The sequence below is a fragment of the Pristiophorus japonicus genome, chromosome 18 (assembly GCF_044704955.1).
Source record: "Pristiophorus japonicus isolate sPriJap1 chromosome 18, sPriJap1.hap1, whole genome shotgun sequence".
Lineage (NCBI taxonomy): Eukaryota > Metazoa > Chordata > Chondrichthyes > Pristiophoridae > Pristiophorus > Pristiophorus japonicus.
The window spans coordinates 33,539,379-33,559,587 of NC_091994.1; the positions used below are offsets into that span (position 1 = coordinate 33,539,379).

The 20,209-nt window shown below is 44.6% G+C and overlaps 1 protein-coding gene across 1 annotated transcript in view; it reads right to left on the reverse strand.

Annotated features, from left to right (window-relative positions):
- Positions 1-8,794: 8,794 nt before the first annotated feature.
- pnhd (pinhead) overlaps positions 8,795-20,209 on the reverse strand; it is a 79,100-nt gene continuing 67,685 nt past the window's right edge. The window contains exons 4-7 of the mRNA XM_070860683.1: positions 17,997-18,264; positions 14,314-14,495; positions 14,146-14,204; positions 8,795-8,951 (exon numbers count right to left, since the gene is read on the reverse strand). Of these exons, the coding sequence (XP_070716784.1) occupies positions 8,795-8,951; positions 14,146-14,204; positions 14,314-14,495; positions 17,997-18,264 (666 nt within the window). The remainder of the gene's footprint in view (positions 8,952-14,145; positions 14,205-14,313; positions 14,496-17,996; positions 18,265-20,209) is intronic.

The window sequence follows — 20,209 nt, forward strand, 5'->3', positions numbered from 1 at the left end:
TCAAGCAAATTAATGTAAAATACTGCTGCCAAGAAGCAGAACACCTCTAGTAAACTAAGTTCGGCAGTTCTTGCTACTTTGTTTTAAAACGCTGTGCTTAGTTTTCCCAGATATAGTTTGGAGGTCTTCATCTGCAAGAACTTGAAGTGCTTCTTCAAACATATCGATGGTAATAGTGAGAGAGTGAGGTAACATGGCTCCAGGAGCAGGATCAAAACCACCAGGAATGGTGCAAAGTGAGGTGGAGTAGCAACTAGGTCAATGAGACAAACAGGAACCTGATAAAAGGCTAAAAGATAAAAATGTACTTGAAGTAGAAAGGGGTTGGTCAGGGAGAGTAGGTTGTAACTCTGAAGGAACATGAATGAAACAGCCTTGAAAAAATGTCTCCATCTCACCAGATCCCACACCCAAAGGGAAACAACAACTTTGGAAATCTCTTGGAAAAAAATACCTCCAATGTGACAAGAACAGGGGTGTTCTGGGCCATCTCGGCCTCTGAGCCCTGATAAGCCAGCCCTCGAAGACCAGGTAGCTCTGTAAGAACATAAGAAATAGGAGCAGGAGTAGGCCATACGGCCCCTCGAGCCTGCTCCACCATTCAATAAGATCATGGCTGATCTGATCATGGACTCAGCTCCACTTCCCCACCCGCTCCCCATAATCCCTTATCGTTTAAGAAACTGTCTATTCCTGTCTTAAATTTATTCAATGTCCCAGCTTCCACAGCTCTCTGAGACAGCGAATTCCACAGATTTACAACCCACTGAGAGAAGAAATTTCTCCTCATCTCTGTTTTAAATGGGCATCCCCTTGTTCTAAGAACATGCCCTCTAATTCTAGTCTCCCCCGTCAGTGGAAACATCCTCTCTGCATCCACCTTGTCAAGCCCCCTCATAATCTTATACGTTTTGATAAGATCACCTCTCATTCTTCTGAATTCCAATGAGTAGATGCCCAATCTACTCAACCTTTCCTCATAAGTCAACCCCCTCATCTCCGGAATCAACCTAGTGACCGTCTCTGAACTGCCTCCAAAGCAAGTATATCCTTTCGTAAATATGGAAACCAAAACTGCACGCAGTATTCCAGGTGTGGCCTCACCAATACTGTGTATAGCTGTAGCAAGACTTCCTTGCTTTTATACACCATCCCCTTTGCAATAAAGGCCAAGATACCATTGGCCTTCCTGATCACTTGCTGTACCTGCATACTATCCTTTTGTGTTTCATGCACAAGTACCCCCAGGTTCCGCTGTACTGTGGCACTTTGCAATCCTTCTCCATTTAAATAATAACTGATCTGATATCTGATTTGTTCTTGTATTTCTTATTCACTGGTTTGCTCTCTTTGAATTTTGTGGGTCTGGAGGTTTGGAAAGGGTTATTTTTTATACTGTTGTCTCATTGTTTATAGAAACAGGAGTAGGCTATTCAGCACCTCGAGCATGCTTGCCATTCAATTAGATTTTGCTGTTGAGGGAGTGCAGCGAAGGTTCACCAGACTGATTCCCGGGATGGCGGGACTGACATGAGGAGAGACTGGATCGACTGGGCCTGTATTCACTGGAGTTTAGAAGAATGAGAGGGGATCTCATAGAAACATATAAAATTCTGACGGGACTGGACAGGTTTGATGCAGGAAGAATGTTCCCGATGTTGGGGAAGTCCAGAACCAGGGATCACAGTCTAAGGATAAGGGGTAAGCCATTTAGGACCGAGATGAGGAGAAACTTCTTCACTCAGAGAGTTGTTAACCTGTGGAATTCTCTACCGCAGAGAGTTGTTGATGCCAGTTCATTAGATATATTCAAGAGGGAGTTAGATATGGCCCTTACGGCTAAAGGGATCAAGGGGTATGGAGAGAAAGCAGGAAAGAGGTACTGGGGTGAATGATCAGCCATGATCTTATTGAATGGTGGTGCAGGCTCGAAGGGCCGAATGGCCTAATCCTGCACCTATTTTCTATGTTTCTATCATGGCTGATCTTTATCCATATTTGCTCCATATCCCTTGACACTCTTAGCTAATAAACATCTGTCGAACTCAGTCTTGAAAATTTCAATTGACCCAGCATCCATAGCCTTTTGGAAGATTTCCACATTTCCACTAATCTTAGTGTGAAAAGTACTTCTTGATCTCACTTCTGAATGGCATAGCTCTAATTTTAAGATTGTGCCACCTTGTTCTGAATTCCCCTACCAAAGGAAATAGTTTTTCTGTGTCTACCCTATCAAATCATTTTATCATTTTAAACGCCTCAATTAAATCAGCCCTCAACCTTCTAAACTCAAGGGAATACAAACCAACTTCATGCAACCTGTCCTCATAACTTAACCCCTTGAATCCTGGTATCATTTTGGTGAATCTGCGCTGCAGGCCCTACAAGGCCCATATATCCTCCTGAGGTGTGTGCAAAACTGAATGCAATATCCAGATGGGGACTGGCCAAGCCTCTGTACAACTGAAGCATAACTTCCCCCCCTTTGTTTTCTAGCCAACATTCCAATAGCCCTTTTGATTACTTTTTGCACCTAGCTTTTAGTGATTTGTGCTTGTTAAATCCTAATTCATAACTCTGAGATCTGTTTCTGTCAAATACCCAAAACGTATGAAAATAAATGGGCATTTCATTGGATTTAAACTTTATATGTAAAGGTAGAGAAAGTCCATGGTACATACCTCTGCAGTGCACAAATACTAAAGCCTGGCCACCCATACAATGGGTCATTTGCTCCTTTATAAATTTGGTGCCATGCAGACATGGTCTCATGTACAAAGTATTCTCTTATCACAGCTCAGTTCTTTTAAAAATGGCAGTTTCTGGGGTTCCTTTATTCAGTAAGTTCAGTAATTGACCAGGAATGCTCATGAGAACAGATTGGCAGCTAACATAAAAGGGAATCCAAATGTTTTCTGTAGGCATATAAATAATAAATGGGTCGTAAGAGGAGGGGTGGGGCCGATTAGGAATCAAAAAGGATATCTATGCTTGGAGGCAGAGAGCATGGTTGAGGTTTTTTTCATCAGTCATGGAATGTGGGCATCATTGGCAAGGTCAGCATTTATTGCCCATCCCTAATTGCCCTTGAGAAAGTCACATTGAGCCACCTTTTTGAAACAACTGGCTTGCTAGGCCATTTCTGAGGGTGCCTAAGAGTCAACCACATTGTTGTGGGTCTGGATTCACAACAGGTAAGACCAGGTAAGGGCAACAGATTTCCTTCCCTCAAGGAATTAGGGAACCAGGTGAGTTTTTACAACAATCTAGTAGTTTCATGGTCACCATTACTGACAGTAGTTTTTAAAAATTCCAGATTTACTTAATTGAATTTAAATTCCATAGCTGCGGTGTCAGAACTTGAACTCATGTATCTGAATCTTTCGTCATGTCCTTTGGATTACTAATCCAATGACATAACCACTAAGCTACCATACTAAATGAGTACTTTGCATCAGTCTTAACAAGGAAGAAGATGCTGCCAAAGTCACCTGGCTGGCCATAATCCTCCAATCCTCCTTAGATACGGGGTTGGTGCCAAAAGACTGGCAAATTGCAAATGTTACATCCTTGTTCAAAAAAGGGTATAAGAATAAATCCAGCAATTACAGACCAGTCAGTTTAACCTCGCTCATGGGAAAGCTTTTAGAAACGATTATCCAGGACAAAATTAACAGTTACTTGGACAAGTGTGAATAATTAAGGAAAGCCAGCATGGATTTGTTGAAGGCAAATCGTGTTTAACCAACTTGATTGAGTTTTTTGACGAGGTAACAGAGGGTTGATGAGGGCAATGCGGTTGATGTGATGCACATGGACTTCCAAAAGGCATTTGATAAAGTGCCATATAATAGGCTTGCCAGCAAAGTTGAAACCCATGGAATAAAAGGGACAGTGGTAGCATAGATACAAAATTGGCTAAATGACAGGAAACAGAGAGTAGTGGTGAACAGTTGTTTTTCGGACTGGAGGAAGGTATACAGTGGTGTTCCCCAGGGTTGGTTCTAGGACCACTGCTTTTTGGGATATATATTAATGACTTGGACTTAGGTGTACAGGGCACAATTACAAAATTTGCACATGACACAAAACTTGGAAGTATAGTGAACAGTGAGAAGGATAGGGATAGACTTCAAGAGGACATAGATAGGCTGGTGGAATGGGCAAACACGTGGCAGATAAAATTTAACACAGAAAAGTGTGAAGTGATACATTTTGGTAGGAAGAATGAGGAGAGGCAATATAAACTAAAGGGTACAATTCTAAAGTAGGTGCAGGAACAGAGAGCCCTGGGGGTATATGTGCACAAATCATTGAAGGTGGCAGGGCAGGTTGAGAAAGCGGTTATAAAAGCATACGATGGTTGATGGGTATGTTTGTGACTGGAAGGATGATTCCAGTGGGGTTTCGCAGGGTTCAGTATTAGGTCCCTTGCTTTTTGTGATATACATCAATGATCCAGACTTGAATATAGGGGGTATGATTAAGAAGTTTGCAGATGATACTAAAATCGGCTGTGTGGTTGATAATGAAGACTGCAGGAAGATATCAATGAACTGGTCAGGTGGGCAGAACAGTGGAAAATGGAATTTAATCCAGAGAAGTGTCAGGTAATGCATTTGGAGAGGGCTAACAAGGAAAGTGAATACACATTAAATGGTAGGACACTGAGAAGTGTAGAGGAACAAAGGGACCTTGGAGTGCATGTCCATAGATCCCTGAAAGTAGCATGCCAGGTAGATAAGGTGGTTAAGAAAACATACGGACTGCTTGCCTTTATTAGCTGAGGCATAAAATACAAGAGTGGAGGGGGTGATGCTTGAACTGTATAAAACACTGGCTACGCCACAGCTGGAGTACTGCGTGCAGTTCTGATCACCGCATTGCAGGAAGGACGTGATTGCACTGGAGAGGGTAAAGGGGAGATTTACGAGGATGTTGCCGGGAGTGGAGAATCTTAGCTATCCAGTGGATAGGCTGGATGTTTTCCTTGGAACAGAGGAGGATGAGGGACTTCATTGAGGTGTATAAAATTATGACGGGCCTAGATATAGTGGATAGAAAAGGCCTATTTCCCTTAGCAGACAGGTCAACAACCAGGGGGCATAAATTTAAAGTAATTGGTAAAAGGGTTTGGAGGGGATTTGAGGGGAAATTTCTTCACGCAGAGGGTTGTGAGGGTTTGGAACTCACTGCCTGAAAGGGTGGTAGAGGCAGAAACTCTCAAAAGTACTTGGATGTGCACTTGAGATGCTATAACCTGCAGGGTTATGGACCTAGAGCTGGAAAGTGGGATTAGGCTGGATAGCCTCTTGTTGGCCGGCATGGACACGATGGGCCAAAATGGCCTCCTTCCGTGCTGTAAACTTATATAATGCTATGATTCATACGGGATCCTTGGCTTCATAAATAGAGGCATAGAGTACAAAAGCAAGAAATTTGGATGAACCTTTATAAAACACTGGCTAGGTTTCAGCTGGAGTATTGTGTCCAATTCTGGGCACTGCACTTTAGGACAGATGTTAAGGGAACTTACTAGAATGGTACCAGGGTAGTTATGTGGAGTGACTGGAGAAGCTAGGGTTGTTCTCTATAGAAGAGAGAAGATTAAGAGGGGTGTTGATAGAGGTGTTCAAAATCATGATGGGTTTTGATAATGTAAATGAGAAACTGTTTCCAGTGGCAGAAGGGTCAGTAAACAAGAGGGCACAGATTTAAGGTGATTGGCAAAAGAACCAGAGGTAACATGAGAAAATGTTTTAACGCAGTGCGTTATTGTGACCTGGAATTCACGGCCTGAAAGGGAGTTGGAAGCAGATTCAATAGTAACTTTCAAAAGGGAATTGGATGAATACTTTAAGGGAAAAAAGTTACAAGGCTATGAGGACAGAGCAGGGGAGTGGGACTAATTAGCACAGGCGCGATGGGCTGAATGATTTCCTTCTGTGCTGTATCGTTCTATGATTCCATAATAATCATGAGCCACAATATATGGCAAACATTTCTTAGCGATAGAGAGCATTAAATGTGCCTTTTTCTGGGTTTACGCAACTCTCTCATCAGTTTACTTCAGACCATGACAAGTTAGGACACTGCCCTTTCACTACAGGTGCCCACATTAAAATCCAGCCCAGGCTGATGGGTTGGAAGTTGCCCCCTCTCTGTCAGGTGTACGGTTCCTATGGGAAATGTGTATGGAGCAGTTCCACTCCAATCCTTACAATTTGCCTCAAATTGGTAATCTCATTCAGAGAGATCATTAAGGTGTGAGAAATACATAGGGAGCACAGTAGAGGGTGCTGTTCTGAGGTTGAGGTTAAGTCATGAGTGAAAATAAATAAAGAACTTGCATTTATACAGCGCCTTTCACAACCTTAGGACATCTCAAAGTGCTTTACAGCTAATGTAATCTTTAATTTAGTCACTGTTGTACTGTAGGAAGATTGCCACTGTGCACTAAGTACAGCAATATCATAAATACATCCTTTGGAAATGGGTTTACAGTTTTGCTTTATCTAGAGCACAAAGAATATCTTGCCCCAGGCATTTATCTGTGTTGTACCTGACCCGGGAGTGATTACTGCTGACGGCGGGTGATAAAAGTGGAAAATAGTCCATTCCTTAACAGTGACGTTCCTCAGCTTGGACACAAAGAACCAAAATTATTTTTAAAAGTAAATCTGCTAAGTCATATGAATCAGAAGGGAGTTCAGTGAAAGACAGTGGGAACACTGTCCTGAGGGCACTCTCCATTTCCACATGTTAAATCAACAGAAAAACTTCATTCCAAAAGCTTACACTGGTGGAGATATGAATGTTATAAATAGAGCATGGTTGTCATAGCGCTCCGACGAGTTGTGCTCATTTGAGTTACCTCATTGTTTAAGTGTTGCGTTAAGAGACACTTCAGAACCATCTCATCAGCCTGCTGTTTGCGGACAGGTTTACAGGACCATCCTGCTGTGTGCTAGCTGTCAGCATCCAACACCAATTTGACCAGCGGCAGGAGCAATTGGTGAGGCTTCATTCCATCACCTCGCTCCATTAGTTATATCCTTTAATTAATCTTGAGCACAGAATAATGTTTCATTCTTTTTTTTTTTTAAATGACTCAAGCATCATTGACCTGAAACTCTTTTTGGGAATGATTTTAGAAATCAACCCTTGTCAAGGCTGGGATTGGTTGTGGTGGAAATGTTGGCCGCACCCACATTAAAGATTGCAGTTAGCAAAGGTTGGTTTCGATCCATCGACCTCTGGGTTATGGGCCCAGCACGCTTCTGCTGCGCCACTCTGCTGCTGGTGATATAACATTTCATGCGGTGAACTAATTGACCACAGCAGGATTCGAACGTGCAATTTTCTGATAACGTCACGGTCGCAATCGAATTCAGACACCTTATCCGTTAGGCCACGCGACCTGAAACCGTGAATCATCGATCACAGGTGTCTGTGTAACCCCTCATGTATCAAAAGGTGCTGCAGCATGACAAGCACAAGAACCAAGTTTTCATCATTATTTATTTACACAAAAGGAGTTATTTTACATCTGGTACAGTGTATCCATACTGAACAAATGTATTAGCACATTGAATACAGAACTATTGCAGCTCAATCAACAATATAGCAGTCATTGGGAACAATCCTGGACTGCCTGATGTCTTTCCTCAGATTGTTTTGCTTAATGTCTCTCTGCTAAAATGGGATCAATCCACTGCAATAGGTTCAGCCCAGTTTAACATTCGATCAGTTCCCAGTGGCTACACACAGGGCTCAGAGAATTGGTGCATAAAGATGAAGGGCCTGAAATTCCAACTGGGCCTTGGGCAGAAGTGCAGCAAGTCACTGTTCAGGGGACCTGCAAATGGATCAGAATCTGGTTTCGCTGCAAAACTGCCCATATAAAGTCTTAAATGATTTTCCAAAGGAGGAAAGAGGCTAAATCCTACACCTGCTCTCCACCTCCCCCCACCCCACACATCAAGGGGATGCCTGTGGGCAAACCTGGGAATTCTGTCCAAAATGTCCTCAACAGGCCTTCAGGAAACCAATACTAGCTGAAAATTGGCATGAGTCCCGCTGAAGTCCTAGGTAAGGCCACGGAACTTGTGCAGCCATTAGTAGATCCCTGGGGGGTTCAATTACCTCCTGAGAGCTCCCTGTGGAGCTGAAGGTTTCACTAACGTGCAATTCGATGAGTCCTTCCCTGACCTCGTCTCCTTTATCAGAGCATCATGGCATCACTTCAGCTTTGTTGCTGGTGGCTCTGGGTGATCGCTGCTGAGACGCCCTTACACCAACGGGCCTCCCTCTCCGAGTTTGCAGATTACCCATTCGTGTAAGTTGCGATCGGGTCCCGGGCTCAATACCTAGTTTATGCTGAATTTGCGATATTTATCCATTGAGCCTGGTGCCCTTACGAGGGATGTGAGAACTTAGCCAGAGGTTACTGCTCCTGGACCATGTCTAGTAGCTCCTGCTGGAAAGTATAGGCATCAGATGGGGACACCATTGGATACTGCTGCACACAAATCAAGAAATGGGGACATGGGAGAAGTACTGGTGCCTTGTAACCATATTCAAGTGGCTTTGGGAAAGGAGGAGCAAACAACTGAGGTTAAAATAAAACATTACGCAAGCCAGCAGAGTGATGTTTAGTTGTGTGACAGTCCCTACTTTTACTGGCTCTGCATTGTGGAGAGGAATCTAGAGATCTGACACACAGCACCACCTTCCCACAAGTGGTGCTCACAGCGTTTGTTGGTACAATTCTGCATCCTCTTTCTGTTCACTGTCAGCTTGTCCTATGGCATTTGCAGGATTTGATGGTATAGACATTCCTGATCTTTCCACGTCTACTCCTGAATGTGTGAGTTTCATATTCCCGAGGGGAGCAGCCATTGGACGAGCCGCCTTCCCAAACCATACACTTGTCCTTACTCCGAGTATCCCTGAAAAAAAGGGGGATGACCATCAATATCTCTGATAACAGGAGAATAGATCCTGCCCGAGAAACTTTGGTCAAATACAATGCAATGAGAAGGTGGTACAGTTCAATATGTGATAGAGCTAACTAACTTGATAGAATTTTTGAGGAGGCAACGAGGAAGGTCGGTGAGGATAGTGCATTTGATGCAGTCTACATGGATTTTAGCAAGGCCTTTGGCAAGGTCCCACATGGCAGGTTGGCCAAAAAAGTACAAACCAATGGGATCCAAGGGAAAGTGGCAAGTTGAATTGGCTCAGTGGCAGGAAATGAAGGGTAATGGTCGACGGGTGTTTTTGTGATTGGAAGGCCGTTTCCAGTGCGGTTCCGCAGAGCTCACTACTAGCTCCCCTGCTTTTTGTGGTATATATCAATGATTTAGACTTGAATGTAGAGGGCATGATTAAGAAGTTTGCAGATTATATAAAAATTGGCTGTGTGGTTGATAGTGAGGAAGATAGCTGCAGGAAGATATCAATGAACTGGTCCGATGGGCAGATCAGTGGCAAATGGACTTCAATCTGGAGAAGTGTGAGGTAATGCATTTGGCAGGGACTAACAAGGGAAAGGAATACACAATAAATGGAAGGATACTGAGAAATGTAGAGGAACACAGGGACCTTGGAGTGCATGTCCACAGATGCCTGAAGGTAGTCGGACAGGTAGATCACCATTATCATCATAGGCAATCCCTCGGAATCGAGGAAGACTTGCTTCCACTCTTAACATGAGTTCTTAGGTGGCTGTACAGTCCAATCCGAGAACCACAGTCTCTATCACAGGTGGGACAGATAGTTGTTGAGGGAAGGGGTGGGTGGGACAGGTTTGCCGCACGCTCTTTCCGCAGCCCGCGCTTGATTTCTGCATGCTCTTGGCGACGAGACTCGAGGAGCTCAGCGCCCTCCCGGAAGCACTTCCTCCACTTAGGGCGGTCTTTGGCAGGGACTCCCAGGTGTCAGTGGGGATGTTGCACTTTATCAGGAAGGCTTTGAGGGTGTCCTTGTAACGTTACCGCTGCCCACCTTTGGCTCGTTTGCCATGAAGGAGTTCCGAGCAGAGCGCTTGCTTTGGGAATCTCGTGTCTGGCATGCGAACTATCAGGTAGATAAGGTGGTGAAGAAGGCATACAGGATACTTTACTTTATTAGCCGAAGCGTAGAATATAAGAGCAGAGAGATAATGCTAGAACTGTGTATAACAATAATTAGGCCACAGCTAGAGTACTGTGTGCAGTTCTGGTCACCACGTTGCAGGAAGGATGTGATTACCATAGAGAGGGTACAGAGGAGATTTATGAAGATGTTGCCTGGACTGGAGAATTTTAGCTATGAGGAAAGATTGGATAGGCTGGGGTTGTTTTCTTTGGAAAAGAGGAGGCTGAGGGGAGACTTAATTGAGGTGTATAAAATTATGAGGGGCCTTGATAGAGTGGCTAAGAAGGACGTATTTCCCCTAGCAGAGGTGTCAATAACCAGTGGGCATAGATTTAAAATAATTGGTAGAGGGATTAGAGGGGAGTTGAAAACTTTTTTCACACAGAGGGTGGTGGGGGTCTGGAACTCACTGCCTGAAAGAGTGGTAGAGGCAGAAACCCTCATCTCAATTAAAAAGTACTTGGAAATGCACTTGGAAGTGCTATAACCTACAGGGCTACAGACCAAGAGCTGGAAAGTGAGATTAGGCTGGATAGCTCTCTTTCAGCTGGCGCAGACACGATGGTTAAATGGCCTCCTTCTGTGCTGTAAATTTCTTTGAGTCCAGACTGACAGTCAGTGCCTTTAAAATGCAGATGTAGCCAATATTTCAACACATCCTGATCCTGCCAAAAATCAACCTGGCTTTAAAATGCAGTAAAAAAGGAGCTGAACATTGAGTTACTGCATCCCTGCTTTTTCAGTAAATATCCTCCTTTCAAATTGTTCAATTAAATTGACTGCATGCAATAACGAGTGGCCAAGCCCCAAGTAAAAGCGAACAGAACTCAGAGGCACATAGGTAACAGTACAGAATAGTAAAGCTTCCTGCAATACATGCTTTGAAATAAACCGGTAACATTAAACTGAACTGTGCTCCTGTAAGTGCACATCACTTACAGGAGCACAGCAAATAAATCTTCTGCCAATAAATAATACTTTCTGCACTGAAGAACAATTACAGAACAAATCCCTTCAGTACAAAATTTATTTAAAAATACATGTCTTTAATAATGGTATAAACAATATAGTTATATTGAACCTGGAATGTTCCGAGTGAGTTATACAGAGATCAGATATCTCTTAGCGAGTAACAAAAATTCTGGGTAACTCTCGATGAGTTACATTGAGCTAGAGAGGTCCCTCTCAGTGAGTTACACAGAGACTGATCTCTCTCAGTGAGTTACACAGAGACTGGGTCCCTCAGTGAGTTACACAGAGACTGGGTCTCTCAGTGAGTTACACAGAGACTGGGTCCCTCAGTGAGTTACACAGAGACTGGGTCTTTCTCAGTGAGTTACACAGAGACTGGGTCTTTCTCAGTGAGTTACACAGAGACTGGTCTCTCTCAGTGAGTTACACAGAGACTGGGTCCCTCAGTGAGTTACACAGAGACTGGGTCCCTCAGTGAGTTACACAGAGACTGGTCTCTCTCAGTGAGTTACACAGAGACTGGTCTCTTTCAGTGAGTTACACTTCCGGCAAAATAAAAATGCCGGTCGTGGCAGTGGGCCCTTGAGTTTAATGGCCACTGCACAGCCAGGGCTCACAAACAGAATGCAAGGTGCACCGACAGAAAAAGCAGTTGGGGGCACCACTCGGCAGGCATTAGATATTTGAATTTTGCTGGAGGTGGGGGCTCAGCTATGCTTCGGCTAATAACTGATGACGCACTTAAAGCCGCTTGGCAGCGACGGGGCAGAAGTGGAGATCGCCAGAAATCCCACCCCCCCACCCCCGTGCTGAATTTTGCTGGCGGCCACAAATTGGCGGCCATTCGATTCCGCCGCCCGGCCGTCGCATTCCGTTGGTAACGGGCCTTATCGGGAGGCTGAATTTCATCCCCTGGATCTCTTTCATTGAGTTACACATTGAGTTAACCTGTATGTGTCTTATTAAAGAATATGGTATTGTTTATACTGTGTAAGTGGAGCATATTCATTTTCATTTTTTGAGCCTTTTTAAGATTGCAAAACCTAAGGTGAAGGGCCAAGATCTATAGTGCTGGATACCAAAATTGAAAAGAGTCATAGAGGAGCTGATCATCATCATAGGTGGTCCCTCGAACGAGGATGACTTGCGTCCACGAGTTCACAGGTGTTTCAATGAAGGACCCGATGTTCCAGTCCTGAATTCAAATTGAGGGGGCTGGAAGATGCCTGTGCATGAATTTTTTTAACGTGTGGTGACCGTTGCACATCAGCCACCACATGGGCTTGACAGAGCTAGGCCTTTATCCAGTGACAAGGGTTAACCAGGATGACACGAGACCTGCTGCGGAGACGAGGTAAAGCGGTATATTGTTATTAAGAGAGGCCTATCTTATGTAATTCCCACATTGGACTGTACAGCCACCTGAGAACTCACTTTCAGTGGAAGCAAGTCTTCCTCGATTTCGAGGGACTGCCTATGATGATGATCTTGCGTATTAAAAGGGTGGAAAAAAACTGGGAAGTAGAATCCTGTAAATTCAACATTTTAAATTAAAGATCTAAGGACATGTGAGCCTAGAAATGACTATTAGTGTTATCAGTGAATCATCATCACTTAACAGGTTCACATGGCACTTCTCTGTCCACTATTTTAATACAGCAGTAATTTGAATGAGCTGACACCAACCCTTAAATAGTGATCTAAGGAACGCTTTAGGAATACACTAAGCATTCATCCGCTAATGATGTTATGGTCTCTTAAAGCACAGTTTGGCAGAAAAGGGGTGAAAATTTGAATCGAATTCTCATCAGAAAGACCCTGAAAGTATGCAGATCCTTTCAATAGATGGGAATGAAAGAGCCCTGATGTTTAATATCCTAGTAATAAAACAATGAATTATCTCTGGTTTTTTTGCTCTGTTGATGGTGGTTCCCTGTTCATCTCTATTCCTGCGCTGCTGCATCTTCTGAAGGTAACTCCATCTTACTGAACTGCTTCATTTGGACCAAAGCAAACTCACTCAATCCCATGTGCCTGCCTTGTTCCCAAAATCCCTTGATCTCCCTTTTCTTTAACCACCTATCTAACCTATTCTTAAATGTTGACAATTCCGCAGGGGTTCTCCCAATCTTCTTCCGTAACTTCGGCAGAAACCCGGAGAAACTTCATAAACAGCCATTGCTCCGGGAATTCTGATGTTACTGCGAGAGGTCGGCAGAAGCTTATGGTGGTCTCTACTTCAATCACTGACTCCAGTAGTACATTCCACAGCCTCACACAATGCAAAATGTTGCTCCTGCTCTCCATCCTAAATCTCTTACATTTAATCTTATATCTATATCCCCTCACACTAGGCCCCTCAATCACTGGAAAGAATGTTTCTATCAGTTCTGTCTCATCCTCTCACAATTTCAAGCATCTTTATTAAATCACCCTGTAATCTCTTTTCGAACAAAAACAGCCCTAATTTTTCAAGTCAGTCTTCATATTTGTATTTCTCATAGCGAGCAGCATCCTGTTGAATCTGCACTGTACCCTCTCTATTGTCTGAACATCCTTCCGATAGTGTGGAGCCAAAAACTACACACAGTACTTTCAAGTGTGATCTTACTATTTCTTATGTTCTTATGTTAATATAAATTCACTATTACATCTTTACTATTATATTCTATATATCTTGCTATAAACCCAGTATGCCATTTGCTTTTTTGTGACCTTATCCATTTGAGGTGCTGCTTTAATATCTTGTAAACTTGCAACTCCTAAATCCATCTACTCTTCCTCATCGCCCAGCTGTACCCCATTCAAAGTATATTTTTTTTTTACCATTTCTGCTACTTGCAGCAGTGCAGGGGAGTTTGGCCTGCAAGCCTCTGAAGGCAGCAATAACAACTCATTTAATTTCCAGATCTGCCACAGAAGTCATGGCTGCCACTGGCACAGCTCAGTAAGTGAAACTCAGCATCGGACTGTGTCTTTAGGAAAACAGACACTGGTGGGGGTGGGGAGGGGGCCAGGACCAGCTGTGCTTACCTCAGGAGACAGCCACTTCCTGCAGTACACACTCCCAAACATCTGCCAACATCGATTTCCTGCAACATTACCACAACAAAGAGGCACAGTCACTCCAGGAACCTGTGTATGAACAACAGCCAAACACTGAGCAAACTGTAGCTGCTGAGTAATTAACACCTCCAGTACCTTGAGCCCCTCTTCCTTCTCACCGCTGGAATTAATGGTGATCACATAGTATTGCTCCACATGGGGCAGTCTGTAGCAGTTCTCTCTCACCTCACACAATTCCACAGTTTGAATAAGCTCCAATCCATTTGGGCTCTCCAACACAAGCGGTTCAAATTTGGTGGGCACACATCCCAAGCCACCTACAGGGAGTGAAACAAAATGAGAGCATTATACTTCAGGAAAAAATGGCTTTTCTTAATGATAGCATTTCCCAAATTTCTCGTGGGTTTACTGAGGGAGAATTACATAAGTCTACATACTCCTACACGGCAAGCGAGCCCCAGATGGGCAGAGGAAATGTTTCAAGGACACCCTCAAAGCCTCCTTGATAAAGCGCAACATCCCCACCGACACCTGGGAGTCGCTGGCCAAAGACCGCCCTAAGTGGAGGAAGAGCATCTGGGAGGGCGCTGAGCCCCTCGAGTCTCGTCGCCGAGAGCATGCAGAAATCAAGCGCAGGCAGCGGAAGGAGCGTGCGGCAAACCAGACTCCCTACCCACCCTTTCCTCCAGCGACTGTCCCACCTGCGACAGAGAGTGTAATTCCCGAATTGGACTGTTCAGTCAGCTGAGAATTCACTTTTGGAGTGGAAGCAAGTCTTTCTCGATTTTGAGGGACTGCCTATGATAATGACATAAGCAGCCATCACCTCAGAGGGAGCTACATGGTTCTAGTTCTCAGAAGCAATGAGCACTTGTTACTAATACTATGACTACACTTTTTGGGTTAGTGATGCCACGCAATTGCTGGCTACTAGTGCTGTGTAACTTTCCTGGTGATGACCGCCACCTCCAAGAAGTGGACCACCAACCAAGCCTTTTTATTTCTGCCAAGAACAATATTTACCATCATTTTCATTTTTTTTTTAAAAAGAGGTTAGATGGTCCTGGGTACCACCACCCAACTTTCCTGTCACAGTCACTTACTGTCAGATTACCCCTCACCCTCCTGACCCCACCCCCAGCTATCTTCTGCCCCAATATTTTCTCCTTCATCACTTGATTTCAGCTGCGCTGCAGTTCCACGTGAGCTGGAAGCCCTCTGGTATGTTACTGATATTACATTACATACATTATTGAAGTCAATGGAAATAAAAATTTGGGGAGATGTAATGCAGGCTGCCGCTTCGCTATCACACGTTTTACATCATCGCACACAAGTCAAATTTAACCCCGAGAATACAACTTGAGATTACACACCAAAGTGACACACATTGAGTCTACACACTCACTATAGACTGAGGTTACATACTGAGATTACACACTGCAGGCCCCACAAATCTGGACCGCTTCCGCTCCAGGACCTGACCTTCCACAATTGCGATTTACCTTCCTGGCAGCAGCTCTGGCCCGTTTTCCATTGCGGAATCTGGCGATCTGCATCGGGCATCTGTTTGGCGCCCTGCGCCTGGAACCTCAAAATCACAGGTGCCGGAATGGGCGGCCGACCAAAGTCCAAATCTACCCCACCTGAGTCGATACACAGATTATGCACTGAAATTACAGACTGAGGCTACACTGGTGTGGTGTCTCCCTATGGTGTCGCCATTTGATGTCTTGGGGTGTTTCTATTGGGTATCTCGGTGTGATGTGTGCTGTCTCGGAGTGGTATTTCCATGTGCTGTCTTGGTGTGGTGCCTCAGTGTGTTCAGTGTGTATCTGAAGTTCTGGTGCGGTATCTCTGTATGTGGACTGGGAGGCATTGGATGTGGAGACTTGCTGTGCTAATGGGGAGGGTGAGTATCGAAGTAGCTTTTCGGTCGGGTTTGTCTGTTGAATAGGGATAAACTTAAATGGCACCTATTGTCCTTTTAGTAGTAGAGTAATTATTAGCTGTTAATTGTGAAGCCTAAAAGTGTTTGAAATTAACCAGGATGCATCATTTTTAACGCAAAAAGTAAAACATTTTGAGAAGAGTAGGCCCCCAATTGCCCGAGAAATGCACTGGCTGTGCCACAAGGAGGGAGCTGGAGGAGTGGATTGGGAAAGAGTGGATACAGTTCTATATTTGCTGACTACAGCCCGGAGCAAAAGGCAACACCGTTCGGAGACATTGGGAGAAAATAGAACAAAAAGAAAGGTTGGTACGGTGGTCTGTGATTAATAAAAATATAAGAGGAAAGAAAGGCAAATGGGTTAATATTAGTGAGGGAGGGGTGGCAGTGGTGAGGCTGCCTCTGTCCCCGATGGGTGGGCAGGACTGTATAGGACTGATACCCCAATGTAGCACGAGGGAAACAGTGCCTTGCCTCTAGCACAAGAGCGGTACAGAAATGGGCAGAGCCCAGACAGCACAGCACTGCTGACCCTGCGAGGGGGGGGGGGGGGAAGAAGAAAACATGTTTTTAAAAGCCAGGCTGTAGGCATGTGCAACCTCTGTTCCAGCCCCCATAATTATTTTGATGACTGGGAATTGGTCCTAGAGTGAATTCCCCTTGGTCCACTTCCTGGCAGCTCTTTACGCAGTGTCTGCCTGTTTAAAATGGTGCTGGGTGATGAAGGCGTTTACTTCCTTTCCTCACAAACAGGGCACTGGCAGTGATTTTCTTCCATTAAAGCCTCTCACAGTTACAATCCCAGAGAGCCAATAGTCTCTCAATCAGCGAAACGCTGCCTAATCAACAGTTTCATAGAGTAGACCTAGAGAAAATGTTTCCGCTTGTGGGGAATCCAAAACTAGGCATTATAGTTATAAAATAGTCACTAATAAAATCAATGAGGAATTCAGGAAAAACTTCTTTACCCAGAGAATGGTTAGAATGTGGAATTTGCTACCACAAGGAGTAGTTGAGGCGAATAATATAGATGCATTTAAGGAGAAGCTAGATAAAGGAGTGTGGGAGGAGGCTTGTGTGGGGCATAAACAGTGACATAGACCAGTTGGGCCGAATAGCCTGTATATGTGCTGTAGACTCTCAGTTTCCTTGTTTTACCCAAGGATTCAAATAAATGGGACACAAGCCTACATGAGAGACAGTAAATGGCGCAGAATGTTATACTTGACTGTTGTTGCCTTTATTCCCTTTATTCCCACCGAAGCATTAACATGAATCTGGATCTGACTGCACAGATTAACTTAGATTACTGATTGCCATTCATTCCCAACCTTGCAATTCTGTTTTTCTTACTTATCCCCAATAAGGACTGCAGCCCTTTAACAGCTGCTGCATTCCATATTCCCAGCCCACCAGTTGCCACAGTGTCCCCTCCACACTGGGAATAATGTATGTTGAAAAGATTTAAATGAGGTGGCCCTGCTGGATCAGGAGATCACTTCAGTTGCATGGAAGCACAGCTGATTCCACCCCACCCCATTAGTTCTTTCAGATAAGATTTTAAACCAAGGCCTCATCTGCCCTCTCAAGTGGCACTATTTTGAAGAATAGTTGAGGAGCTATAACCGGTGTCCTGTGAACATTTATCCCTCAACCAATATCACTAAAAACAGATTATCTGATCATTCTCACATTGCTGTTTGTGGGAGCTTGCTGTGCGCAAATTGGCTGCCGCATTTCCTACAGTACAAGAGTGACTACACTTCACAAAGTACCTGATTGGCTGTAAAACGCTTTGGGACATGCTGAGGTTATTAAGGATGCTATATATAAATGTTACTAATAGCTAACCACTAGATGGAAGTACCTGGAGCTGTTGGTGTGGAGCACCTGCCCACATCCACAGTAATCTCCAATGGACTGTCAGGCAAGTACGTTTTCAGTAGTAGTGACCGAACACATCCTGTAGGGCTCTCATTGCACTGACACTCCTCAATCACCTCCAGCTCGCGGACTCCATCAAACTGTGAAAACTGCTCGACCCTCATCCTCACCGGCTCGCACAGAAAATCGCGTGGGCATGACGACCCTGTTGGCATCCCAGCAAGATCCAACGTGCGCTCCGACTCGCGCTTCTGGGCAAAGGAGAACAAGCAATGTGAAACAATAAGTGAGACAAGGCTCGAACTAAATTGCATCAGTGCCCCACAGTGAATTACATATCACCAATTCCTCATATTAATAAGGCCCATGGGGCTGGAGTTTCTGCCCGAAAACGGAGGCGGGGCAGGAAAGTTACGCTGTGGAGACATTTTTGCCATCTGGGCCCTGCGCCAGGGAGCGCAAAGGGAAGCGTTGTACAATTTTCGTGGCGCAAAAATGAAAACCTCGCCAAATAAAATGCAGGGCCGGGAGCGCAATGAGAGAGGCCTTGGGAGAGGAAAAAAAAATCAACAAAACATTTCAAAAACATTGCCCACACCACCACAACATAAATCGCTACAAAAAAATAAAAGAATAAAGACTGGAACTTAGCTTTTTGCACTTTATGCACCTCACTGCCGCCGGCAGGGCTGGACCACTGTGTTTTCCCTGCCTATCATTGCGGGGCGCACTTTGGGGCGTACGGGTCGGGTGCGAGTCCAAACTACTGCCGGTGTCGCAACGAGAGGCGTTGTACACCCGGCGCAGCTCTCCCCGGCAGTGCTTCTGAGCGCCACCGCAAAACCCGACCCGAGGAGCGCAACCGGACGCTAAAGACCTTGCTGCCCCATTTCTCGCTGCTCCGGGGTGAAACCCGGCGAAACCCATAGTGCAAAGGACCCGAAAATCCAGAGTGCATTTGATACAGAAATCCCACGTCATGGGAATCAACTTCCTATTTCTGCAGAAATTCCAATCCCATTCATACTTTAGACAAAGAATTTTTATAGGAGCATGTGCAAAATACTGCGGATTCTGGAAATCTGAAATGAAAACAGAAAATACTGGAAACACTCAGCAGGTCAGGCAGCATCTGTGGAGAGACAAACGGAATTCCCATTGGTGAACTTTCACAGGAGAACTAGTGGGGTGCCGCAGCGATCAGTGCTGGGACCCCAACTATTTACAATCTATATTAACGACTGGGAAGAAGGGACTGAGTGGAACTTAGCCAAGTTTTCTGGTGATACAAAGATGGGAGGAAAAGCAATGTGTGAGGAGGACACAAAAAATCTCCAAAAAGGACATAGGCAGGCTAAGTGAGTGGGCAAAAATTTGGCAGATGGAGTATAATGTTGGAAAGTGTGAGGTCATGCACTTTGGCAGAAAAAAATCAAAGCGCAAGTTATTATTTAAATGGAGAAAGATTGCAAAGTGCCGCAGTACAGCGGGACCTGGGGGTACTTGTGCATGAAACACAAAAGGATAGTATGCAGGTACAGCAAGTAATCAGGAAGGCCAATGGTATCTTGGCTTTTATTGCAAAGGAGATGGAATATAAAAACAGGGAAGTCTTACTACAGCTAATATAAGTTATTGGTGAGGCCACACCTGGAATACTGCATGCAGTTTTGGTTTCCATATTTACGAAAGGATATACTTGCTTTTGAGGCAGTTCAGAGAAGATTCGCTAGGTTAATTCTGGGGATGAGGGGGTTGACTTATGAGGAAAGGTTGAGTAGGTTGGGCCTCTACTCATTGGAATTCAGAAGAATGAGAGGTGATCTTATCGAAACGTATAAGATTATGAGGGGGCTTGACAAGGTGGATGCAGAGAGGATGTTTCCACTGATGGGGGGAGACTAGAACTATTGGGCACGATCTTAGAATAAGGGGCCGCCCATTTAAAACAGATGAGGAGAAATTTCTTCTCTCAGAGGGTTGTGAATCTGTGGAATTCGCTGCCTCAGAGAGCTGTGGAAGCTGGGACATTGAATAAATTTAAGACAGAAATAGACAGTTTCTTAAATGATAAGGGCATAAGGAGTTATGTGGAGTGGGCGAGGAAGTGGAACTGAGTACATGATCAGATCAGCCATGATCTTAATGAATGGCGGAGCAGGCTCGAGGGGCCGTATGGCCCACTCCTGCTCCTAT